Source organism: Pseudopodoces humilis, chromosome 3, assembly GCF_049639895.1.
Source record: "Pseudopodoces humilis isolate 2021_Gansu_Grassland_sample_001 chromosome 3, ASM4963989v1, whole genome shotgun sequence".
Taxonomy (NCBI): Eukaryota; Metazoa; Chordata; class Aves; order Passeriformes; family Paridae; genus Pseudopodoces; species Pseudopodoces humilis.
In genome coordinates this window covers 57,383,297-57,395,128 of record NC_142202.1, presented here as the reverse complement: position 1 = coordinate 57,395,128, position 11,832 = coordinate 57,383,297, and the positions used below count along the sequence as shown (strand labels likewise).

Sequence of the window (11,832 nt, the reverse complement as noted above, 5' to 3'; positions counted from 1 at the left end):
CTTTTGAGCCTCACAACACAGTTAATTTCACATCCACCTTAAAGACCAACTCCCCAAGCCATATTCCACCAGTTTCACTACAAGCAGACAGTGGGAGGCCATGCCAAGTGCTTTATGGAGGCCAGTGACATTCCCTTTTCTCCCCAGTGCACAGCAGCAGTCATTTCAATGAAGACAATGATCAGGCTGGTCAGACATGATTTGCCCTTGGTAACTCCACACTAGCTGCTAACCATCTTTGAAAGAGCAACACATTCACATGCTTCCAGTCTCCTACAAAAAGTTGACACTTAGTCCTGTCCCAAGGGAGACTTTCAGAAAGCTGACTGTGTGTCACTTAGATTACTTGACACAGATGACCAGAAAGGATGAAATAGGAATGGAACCATGTATCATAGGTTTATTAGGGAAAAAAATTATACTTCAAGACCATATATTTGGCACTGTCCTGAAGCAAAAATATGTGAGAAAAATGAAAATGTTAAAACCCAAATCTCCATAAAAAAGAAAACGCTCATTTAATTACTTTAATTCCCTTTTTTGGCCCCATACAATTTAAAATAACTACAGGAAGCAACTCAAGAAGTGTTAGACCTACACTACATGTAAGCTGGAAGAAGAGTGAAAGATGGTCCAGAGACTGGATCTGTCCTCCAGGTTACTGCTACTCCCCTAGACAGCCAGAACAGATGAGTCTTACTAACATGAGCAAAGGCTGTTGAGGTGTTACCATGAAATATTATTGCAAGCTTCCAAATGCCTTCTGAAAAAATGATCATTATATTTTTCATTCATGTCACTTTCTGCTTTCTGGGCTGCTGGGAAGAGATGTTGGTAGTATTTAAAAAGAAGTGTATCCCAGTTTGTCCCCATGGTAAAATGAGCTTCCTGCTAGTTGATTCATGTATTGGTGGCTTGGGCTTCTTTTTGGAGAGCAAATAAGTTAAAAGCAGTTTCTAATATCCAAATTACTCGTCCTATGCCTCTGCACATTAACATGAAAGATACTGACAAGGAATAAATAATATACAAAATAAGATGAGAATGGATTGAAGGAAGTTGCACTAAAATTTTAAATAGTAAAGGATAGAAAGCTTAACTGATGCTGATGAGCTGCTGTGTATGTGTTTTTGCTGGACTATACACTGCCACTCTAACATGGATAGAGGGATAGAATCCCATTGAATGTCCAGTCCAAAGGTTGCCAAGGAAGTGGGACACAGGTCTTGATCAATAATTCAAATGTTACATCAACAGTACTCACAAGAAGAATACATCTCTTTCCTCGGTTAATATATTGTGCATAGTAATATTTCAAAGAATTAACAGCACCTTTTACATAAAAATTCCAAACATATTTATCTAATGAACAAGAAGACCTCAGCATCTCTAAGAAGTATTTCTGCAGATGTACAGTACCGTATTTATATAGATATAGATACAGATATATCTCAAAGTGAATTTACACTGTGACCTGGTGATTAGTCCAGCTGTGGGTGAACCCACAGGGTGAGTCTTCAGGAGAATATACTGCCTTTGGTGGGTGGCCAGTTACATGGCATGACTGCATAGGGGAGCCCCATCGGGCAGCAAAAGACAGTTTAGCATCCCATTAAGCAAGCACAGCATGCTTAGGTCGTTCCTCTAAGATATAATAAACTTCCAAATTTTCATAGCTAATACAGTTCTAATTTTCACAGGTTGCACACATTGCAACCTTCTCTTTGTGCCTTAAAGACACAGAAGAGGAAGGCAGGACGTCAAACTTATATCCTACCCCTGCTTCCAAGCAGAAATCAAGTAGCACCACAGATTTAGGCTGGTGAAAGGTGTCCATGTTTGTCTTCAAGAGGGTTTCTTGAGCAGCTGGTCTTCACTGGTTTTCCCCATTTATGTTTTTTTTTTTCCTCTTCCAAATCAGTTGCTCACAGTCCTCTGGCAGAAATGATTTGAAAAGCATGGTCTACCGAAGACAGGAAAGCAGGCTGCTACCATTTCCCTGGGATGGGCACACCACACTCATACCAGCCCACATAGTAGTAGGGTGTTGTGTATCCAATGCGTCCAAACGATACAGGCTCCTGGCGGTACTGGCGGTAATACCCTGTCAGGAGAAAAACACCCATTTGTATTCCAGAACACAGACACAGCAATTTAACTAAAGTAGCAGGTGCAGTGAGAGTCAACCTCACAGTGCAAATGCAAATTTATAAACTGTCTGGCAGGGAGTTGTATCAAAAAGGATATTGGCTAGCCCTGGTATTTGGCTGAGATCTTCCTTGAATGATCTAACTATGGTCCTTCATATTTCTTGTAGTTTTGATTGGTTTTACTGCTCAAAATCTCTTTAAGTATTGTGTAATCCTGTGGTCTGCCAAAGAGCTTCTGCATTTCAATCCAAAAGGTGGGCATATTTCAGCTGTGTTTATGAAGTTTCTAAGTCAGTTTAAATATATTAAGGACTCTGGGGCAAAAAAATACCATCAAATCACATTATCTCATAGGGCTTAAGAGACTATCAGCAAAAGTCAGCTCTTCACAAAACAGAAAGGTATCATTTCATGCAGTAAATACTGAGTTAAGCCCTCCCTTCCCCTTTTAATTCATCTGCAAAAAGAATGTGACTGCTTAAAGCATTAGAAGAGGTGCAGCATTCTTGTCTGCATAGCTCGTGCATTGGAACATCTGAAACACCCATGGCTTATGCCAATAGTAAAACTTCTGTGTGCTCTCTATCTCTGTCTTCTAGACCTAGTATACATACATCTGGATTAATCATCTGTCTTCTGAACTACAAAATGCAGTACTTCACAATGATACATAACTATCAGTTACGATTTCAGTTTCTTCCTGGTAACGCCACTATGCAAAGAATATCAACACATAATCTAACATGGAAACCACTAAAGTTAACTAAATAATTTAAACCAATAGACTTACTGAAAAGATTGGCTGACTTCCATGATTGGTTTCATTTTGTGAAGCAACCTGTCTTCTACCTGGTTATGTGAGGTGAGAAACTTGCTCAGAGGAATTCCTTCAAAGTATGAATTTCCCCTCTGAGACAGGCATCTACCAGACCAGAATAAAAGTACTGACCTTAAGTCACTAGACATATTCCCTTGTGTTTTGCACTGAATGAACTAATAGAAGTCGTTCACAGAAGTTATATTTGTAAAAATGTAGCTGGTCCCTTTAGGCACATGGGTTTTGCACGTCAATTCAATGAAGTAGGTCTTATCAATAAGAGAAAGGTTTCATAGACCTCCACAGTTATTTTTTTTGTTTTCTTTTTGCATTTTGTTGCTGCACAGTATTTGCATCATATGCCCCTCTCTTTCTGTCTGTCTCTCTCTCTCTCTGCATCCATAAGTCCTCTGGGACTTGCATAATGTGTTCTCAGCTACTGCATCAGCTGGACTCCTCAGAGAGCTGTCAGCAGCTGTGGACAGAGCTGCAATCTGTGCTCTGCTCCTAATACCTTAATCCTACAGATGGGATAACAGGCTCCTGGCCAGCATTCCACTCCCCCATTGCTGTACCTCGGATCGTGGGCAGGGCTTCAATGTACGACTGAGGTCCTGTTCTTCCATCCAGGTGTGAATCCACAAATTGGCAGTGGTCCTCACCCCTTCCCCAGCTATCCCCAATGCTGTAGAAGGTATCTGAAGAGAGATACAGACAGATTACTTAACTCGGCAAAACTTATGTTTGGGATACTCTTTACCACCAGGAAAGTAGGTGTGGAAGAAAGCAGGAAGAACATCGCAGTGACACACACAGTCTTACCAATGAACAAACAGTGACCAGAAAGAGGGAGAATGGTACCTTCACAGTATGGAAGCAGAAATAATGGAAAATAAATGGGTTACAGCTCAGTAAAGAGTAGTCTCCATTTTGCAAGTCCATGGGCTGTGCATCGCAGGAGACAGGTGAAGAGAATTTCAACTGGATTAGTTGAAATATATAATGTGAAAGTAAAAATCTCTCAATATGTGAATACCATTAGTTTGACTTCAGTCTCAAACAAAAATTAAAAACTGTGGATTTCTCTTTTTCAAACAGGCAGGGCTTTTTGGCTCTTATTATTCAAACACTGTATTGAAACTATACCAAGGCACTACAATAGTCATTAGCATAGTCTGAAAGGCCATTGAGATGATCCCATTACCCCAGCTCAACAATATGGAAAGTTTTTTTCACTATCTCTCAGGCAATGGACCTGTGTAAGAGCTACTGCTAATCCTTCTTGAGAAGGACTCTCACATAATGGTCACACAATTCTGACACATATGAAATGAAGAAAGCCAGATGAAGAGACAAGTAGTCACATAGCAGGAATTTAATGCCTACCTTTCAGGTCATCACTGAGGTAAATTTTGTACCTTAAGGAGTTGCAAAGAACCACTCCTACAAACTTGCGGTACCAAGTTCGTTTCACGTACTGCTTGCCAGTGCAGTCTGAGTAGGTGGGGTCATATTTAAAAGTGAATGGGATCCAGATAGGCTCACCACCTTGGAGAAAAAAATAAATTCCACATTAGGGACAGCCTTTAACATATCAGTCCAAGTTTTGCAGAGTTTAACATCTAATAATATGTTTCACAGGACATGCTGCAACAGATTAACGCATGACTTTTTTATATTCGTAAGTAGTACTTCAAGAAAAAATATTATTAAAAATAAAGTTTGAGACTTTATTAAATCCCTCCTATGCAGTAGACAAAAATAACTGTCAAAATGATTAAAATATGATATCATGTACTGAACCACAGATTTAAGTAAACAGTCTTAATTGTTTCAGTAAGACTTCTTCTCTACCTAGTATTACACAGCTTCTATTAACACAGCCTTATCTTAGGTCTGAGACTGACTTGCATTTTAAGACTATAAAACATAACCCTTATTCACAAGAAGAGATGTTAAGAACTCTGTGGTGAGCAACAGCCTGTGAAGTCTCTTCTTGCTGTTTCGTTTAAGAGATCATATCACAAATGTACTTTTCTTTTTCGTTTTCCCAGATTACATCAAAACAGATAAGTTTCCAGTAATAGACAAGTAAGACCTTTCCTGGGGAACTCTGTTCTGAGCATTGCTGCAGACAAGACTACTTAATTGTATTGCAAAAGAATAAATATTCCTACTAGTTTACCTAAATATTTGATTTGTACTACCAAGATAATATAATTGATTTTGAAATTGCTGTTGTATTAATGTATACAGAATGATACAAAAAACTTCCAATGTGATAATTGGTATTTTTCTCTCTAGCTAGACCCCAAAGCCGTGTTTTTACTCTGCTGTTTCAAGGTGATTTACAAATGAGATTGGAAATTTCTTCTGTTAGTCATTCTTCCTCTCACTAGTCACAGGGACCAAATCCTGCAAACGCTTGCGTGTGAGAAGCAGTCACTGATCAGCAATCCCCAGAGGCCTCCCAGAACACAAAGACACCAGACTAGCAAGCACAATAAAATTGAGAAGGAAGGGATAAACTGGACACTGTTTTCATGAAAAGTGTAGCAAAAAATCCAGAACCAACCATTTTAACTCCTTAGGAAAGCTGATGGAGTGCAATAACCATGAGGTCTTTTTTCCTGCATCTCTTCTAGAGCACGTACTGCCTGGGGTTACACTACCAATGCTCATGTCAGCAAGGTTAGTCTCAGCACCAGGAAATCAGATCTTCTGATTATGGGCTGAACTAGCTTATTGTAAATTTGGAAATACAAAGCAAGCTAAACAGCTTTTTGGCATATTATTCAGGTCAGTAACAAATCCTTGAATTTTTTAGCATTTATAAGGGCATGATGATTTGTACAGATGAGCACCAGAACTAGAGAGAGAGAAACCTGATCCTGCTATTCAAGCTATGTTTAAGCAACTGAAGGACACAGATACTGAAGTAACATAGTTTACTGCTTTTTTACTAAGCAATTAAAGCTGTTGTAGCAGGGAAAAAGATAGGCCAAAATCAAGTGCTTATCTGAATGTATCTTTACAAGATTTCTTTTCAGAAAATAGAATAAGGGGTCCTAAGACAAAAAATGTTTTATGAATTAGTCCCATTAATTATTACCTGTTCCTACTTAAAACTGTACCTAAAACTGCATGTGTAAATGTTTCTAATTCCTATATTCTGTTTTGCACAGGCTTTATGCATTTCATGAATGAAAAAACAGAGAAAGACTTACCAGGTGGCCTGACAATGAGGAGAGGATTGTCTAAAAGAAAAAAAACACATAGAAAATTTAGTATTTTGTTCCAAACCTTGTTTTATAACATGAAACATATGGAGTCGCTGATTGAACATTTTCAATAATGTGCTTCATCCTATGATGGCATTCTTTATTGAATATTCCCAGCAGGTCAAACCTTACACTTGCATTAGAAGAGCACTCTGAATTACCAATTTCTTTCTCTTATAAACTTTTCACTGTAACTATACCACCTGGTATAGAATTTAGCAACTGGTTTTTATACTTGTGCCAGCTGCAAAGACACCTTTGGTCATGACAAATGAAAGATCAGTGCTGCAAACAAAACTTTAAATTTGCTGCATTTAACAGGTTAAATAAAGCTCACAAATGGGCTGATTTTGGATGGGAAAACTAGGCATTCAGGCCCGTATGCTGGCAGCAGGAAAACAATCTGCAAGAGACAGCACAGAATCATGGAATTGTTTAGGTTGGAAAAAGGTCTTTAAGATCAGTGAGTCCACTGTCAACCCTGCATTGCCAAGTCCTCCACTAAACCATGTCACTCAGTGCCACATCTACACATCTTTAAATACCTTCAGGGATGTAGACTCCACTTCCCTGGGCAGCCTGTTCCTTGACAGCCCTTCTCTAGACACGTTCCAGCATCTCAAAGTCTTCCTTGTAATGAGGGGCACAAAACTGAACAAAGGACGTGAGGTGAGGCCTCACCAGTGCCCAGTACAGGGGCACAGTCACTGCCCTGCTCCTGCTGGCCACACCACTGCTGATACAGGCCAGGATGCCATTGGCTTTCTTGGCCAGCGGGGCAATGTTGAATACTATGTTTGGATTAATACTTGAGCGTCCTATTCGTTTAAAGAAAATCTGAATATGTTATCCAGGACCATTGACTGATCTCGCATTTCTGTCTCCTTTCTGTGATGATTTACTTCAGTGGTTCTTAGTGGAGCTTCTGAAGGGAGCACTACACAGTGAAGTCAAATGAGAAAGGGCAGAGAAACCCCATGCCATTGAAAGGGCAAAATTTGCAAGAAACAACAAGACCTTTCACTCAAAGTAAAGACTGAAAAATCTGTTCTTTACTATTTAATGGAGTCACTAGCCTCTGGCTCCATGGAAGTAGAAGAAGAAACAGGCAAAAAATAGTTGCTTTGACCTACTATTTTTAGAAGGGGGTGTTGCTCTTGAATGTACTATTAGCCCTGTGAAAGAGCAGCATGCCTTGTCAAAAGAAAAAAAGAACAGAGAACTTTGCCTGTCTGATGGAACTACTGCATTCTGCATTTCTTCCAGAGACAACTGCTTCCAACTGTTTAGCTGTTCACAATTAGGAAACCAATTTACTAAATGTTTGGTCAATCTATCAAAGACCGTAAAGTTCCATTGCTTCTGTATTGTTGAATATCAGTAGCCCTTTGTATTTGAAATTCAGCTTCCTGTTCCCCTGGAGCTGATTTTAACATCACTTATATTTTCATAGTGGCATTAGGAGTGTGTATTATTTTCCTAGCTTAACTGAAAACAAATAATTAAAGTTTAAAAACCCCCAGCATAATATGAAAGCAGCAAGTCCAGAATAACCACTGTTATTGCCATGCTGGTTACAGTCATTGCCCTGCCACATCTGTTATTATGAGTTTTGAGATGAAAATAAAAATAAAACTATACCAGATTCTGTGATAAATGAAACTGAAGAGCTAACAGGTCCATAACCAAAGGGATTCTTTGCTTGGACTTTAAAATAATACCTGAAACAAGAAGAGAGGGGAAATAATATTGAAACAGATTCCACAGCAACAGCTAAATTATAAATAATACTAAAACAGGGTAAGAATCAAAGCAGAAGAATTCCACTGAGTATACTTTGCATTAAATGGAGTTGGATACTGAGCCAGAGTATGAGCTGGCTGTTACAGACAAATGTCTCCTTTTTGCAATTGCTCCCATGTATATTTTTGGAACACGTATTTATATTTCATCTCCCTTCCAAAAACCACATACAACAACATCCACTTTCTACGAAACAACTAATAGCAAAATACTAAAAGAAAAAGTTGCAAGAAAGTAAAATTCTGATCTCAGGAACAGCTTTAAACCAGATTAACTCCTGGGGAAGCAGTGTTGCAAACTGCAAACTGAAACTGCATCAGATTTATATGAGATCAGAAGCTAAGCTTTTGACCTTTCTGTAAAAACTCCAGCAGCATTAAGATCACAATACTTGGGTAAAAGAAGAAAGCATCACATGATATCTTATTTGTTCCTCCAAAGTATTTAAATCACACGCTTAACTCAAAGCACATGAATCACTACTAGAACTCCATTCTTTGTTCAATAGAAGCAAATTTATCCTCACCCTTAGAGAATACATATAAGTATTTTAGTTCATTTTTTAGTTCATTTCCAAATACAATGACTTTTAGTTGATGCCTACCCTGAATTTTTTCTTCAGATTAATGTTTTCTTCTTTTTCTTTTATATTTGTATCAGTCCAACAGAAAAAAACTAGAATGGAAGATTACTTAAAAAATTCCAGCACAGCAATTTTTAAATTCTTGAAAATTAGGTTTTCCTTTCTTGCCTGCTTGCTCAATTTTATTCTTGTAAATAAATTAATAAAAAAAAAAATCAAAAATTATTGTGCCTCTGTAATATCCACATAGCATTTGGATCTTGATTTAGCCTGTCATCCAAAACGAGATATGTTCAAAAGCTCTACACACTTAACAGGACAAGTGCTTACTTGCATGGTTGCCACCAAGCACTGATTACCTCACCTGACAGTGTCCCACTTGAATGGCAGGCCTGATGTATCACAACTGGTGAAAGGGAGTCTACTCCATCAAAAACATCAGGCTGCTCTTCCTGGTGAACGTCTCTCCATCCTGCACAAAAGCCTGCCAGTGCTGCTTCATTTGCACAGGCCACACTGGGCTGAGACACAATGCTCATGCTTTGCCAGGCAGCAGGGAAACTCAATACAATCCTGTTGCAAGGACTTGGGTGGTTTTAGTCTGCCACTCGGTATTTACCATGTGCACTGTCCTGTACCATCAGCTGCATCTGCTCCTCTCAGATTTAACCACATAGCAGGGCTGGGGGGCTCGTGAAAGGCTCCTCTCTGGCCTAAGCACAGCTAAGCACACATGAAAATATTCACAATGATAAAACAGAGGGGACACGGTTGAACTGTCCCTTTAGCAAAACTGTTTGGGTTTTTTTCATTAAAAAGAATATCTTTTGTCAAGTCAGGTGAACTGCTTTGCCTTAAAATGAAACTGATCTTTTTGAAAAGGTAGGAAAGATGTACAAATCCTTCTTCTTTGGCCAAACATTGGGTTTTGCCAAGAAGCAAGGTGGTTATCTCCAGGGTATGGGCCAGGCCATCTTGTTTATTCCTTAAAAATTACTGGTAGGTTATCTAGGTGAAATCAATGTGGAAGCTACTAGAATTGAAATATTCTTCATCCTTAGCACCAGATTTACCTGGTATCTGTGTTGGACCTGGAGCACATGCATTGTCAGACCCTCTGTGGGACACCTTCCCATGTCTGCATGAGGGACATGTCTCCTGTCCCTGCTGTGTCCTGCAGCTGATACCAGAAAACTACTCCACTATTTGCTTTCTGCAGCCAGTTCTGCCTTCAGTTAATGAGTACATGATGCTCACAAATAACTCACAATTTTTTTTAAAAAGATACATATGCTGTGGCAAAAAGAAAACATGATAAATAACAGAAATCAGGGAGGCTGGGGTTTTTGCTCATGCCCAGCACAGTCCTTTTGCTGGCAGAAAAAATTGCCCCTGTTTTTAACTGCTGACTAGATTTTTTGTATAAAAGAGCATTTAGCATGTCTGGGGAAAGAGGAGAGGGAAGGCAAAAAGCCTCCCCTGTGCTTCTCCACTCTGGCCACCCAAGCAGAGCATGTCAGCCTGAGCACTGCTTTAATCCCAAATTGCCAATGCTCTCATGGGGCACCTGCATTCCTCCACACCTCCTTCACTAGCACTTTTGTCACCTGGATCGGGACAGGGGTGAGCAGCACAAGCCTGTCCACTGCACCAAGCTTAACTGACTTAGCTCAGTGTTTGATGTAACTGCTTCAGAAGAGCAGGAGAAAAATGCTTTCCAGCCCACTCCTTTCCCATACTGCTTCAAAGCATAGTGGAAAGTATGGATGCCTGACTTCCCACTGCCTCCAAAGAAGTATGATCAGATACCACCTTTCAACACAGTGGCACTGTCTGAGTAACCCTTTAAATACACTTAAGACATGTGTATTCCTGGTAGCCTCAAAGCATTCCCACCAGACATATGAGTGCCATAATCCCCCTCAAAACAGGTGAGACAAGAGCTCAAGAACCTTGTGCAACTCTTTAAATTGGGAAAACCATGCAGATTTGTATCCAATGCATAACGCATTGGATAGGAACTGATAACCTATGCAACCAGGACAACTGTGCATTCAGCTGTCCTGTTACACACACAGAAGCCCATCTAGGGCATATAATAATTCATGTTGCCTGCCTGACTGTCTAATAAAAAACCCACAGTGATGAAGTCATGAGTGCATTTTTCTTCACTAAACTGGAAAAATTATTCCTAAGCCTTTATATACACAAGAAGGCTCTAGTTGTACCAGAAAGTGAGCCAGATCTCATGACTTGCTGACCTGTGATTTAAACATAGACAATGCTATGACTGCTGTATTAAGAACATCAATAAAATAATGCAGTTGGGATATATTTCTTTCTTAGACATGACAAATAAAAAAAGAAATTGCCAAAGCCATTCTAGGTCCAGGAATCTGACATTTTCATTAGTCAGAATCTTTCAGTTGATGAATTTGCCAGGAAATCTCAAATCAGTATAACTCAACTGGTTTTCATCACATAAATACATGAACAAAATTTTCAATATATAATTTGATTTACACTTTGCTTAGGCAGAACTGTATAAATTGTTACCATGAGGCACAGAAGAATCACAACAGATGCAGCACCATTCGTTGTTCATTTTCAATTCAAACAAGAAAAAGGCTTTTCCTCCTAAGAATTAACTTTCTTTGAGATTTTATACACCAATTCTAGTGATATGTCAAGAAAGGACACAGTGAAATGTAGTGGCATTCAACATATAACGTTTTTTCATTTAGACTACATGAGTAATTGTTCAACATACCTGTCATTTGGAGTAAAATTATTCTTTGACTTAATTCAAGGTGTCTCCCTTCTGTTGGAATCAAATAGCTGGCACTCCCAGTGCAAAGTGAGATAATCACTCAGCATGATAATTAGGGAAGCAATTTTAAAAAAATTAAATTAGCTAGCTGCAAATTCTTTTTTCCAGACTTTCCAAAAGCATGCCTGCATGGATCCTTAGCCCTGCACTCTGTTCAGCAGCAGGCTGAGATGGCAGCAAGGGCTAAAGTCCTCTTCCTACAACTACACCATTCCTCCATAAGAAAAATGTGTGAATCAGTGCCTGCAGGTTCACAGGCTAAGTGTCTGCCTCCATTTAAAGCGTCCCACCACTACATCCCTCGTCAATATTTATAACTAATTTTATAATAAGACATTAAAGCCAAGCTGGCAGAGGAGCTTCCTATA

At 39.2% G+C, this 11,832-nt stretch overlaps 1 protein-coding gene across 1 annotated transcript in view; it reads right to left on the bottom strand.

The window, feature by feature from the left end:
• Positions 1-374: 374 nt before the first annotated feature.
• The window catches only part of FNDC1 (fibronectin type III domain containing 1), a 60,799-nt gene continuing 49,341 nt past the window's right edge, over positions 375-11,832 (bottom strand). Inside the window, exons 16-20 of the mRNA XM_005518639.3 lie at positions 7,890-7,969; positions 6,195-6,224; positions 4,354-4,515; positions 3,543-3,665; positions 375-2,104 (exon numbers count right to left, since the gene is read on the bottom strand). Coding sequence (XP_005518696.2) covers positions 1,989-2,104; positions 3,543-3,665; positions 4,354-4,515; positions 6,195-6,224; positions 7,890-7,969 — 511 coding nt within the window. The 3' untranslated portion in view covers positions 375-1,988. The remainder of the gene's footprint in view (positions 2,105-3,542; positions 3,666-4,353; positions 4,516-6,194; positions 6,225-7,889; positions 7,970-11,832) is intronic.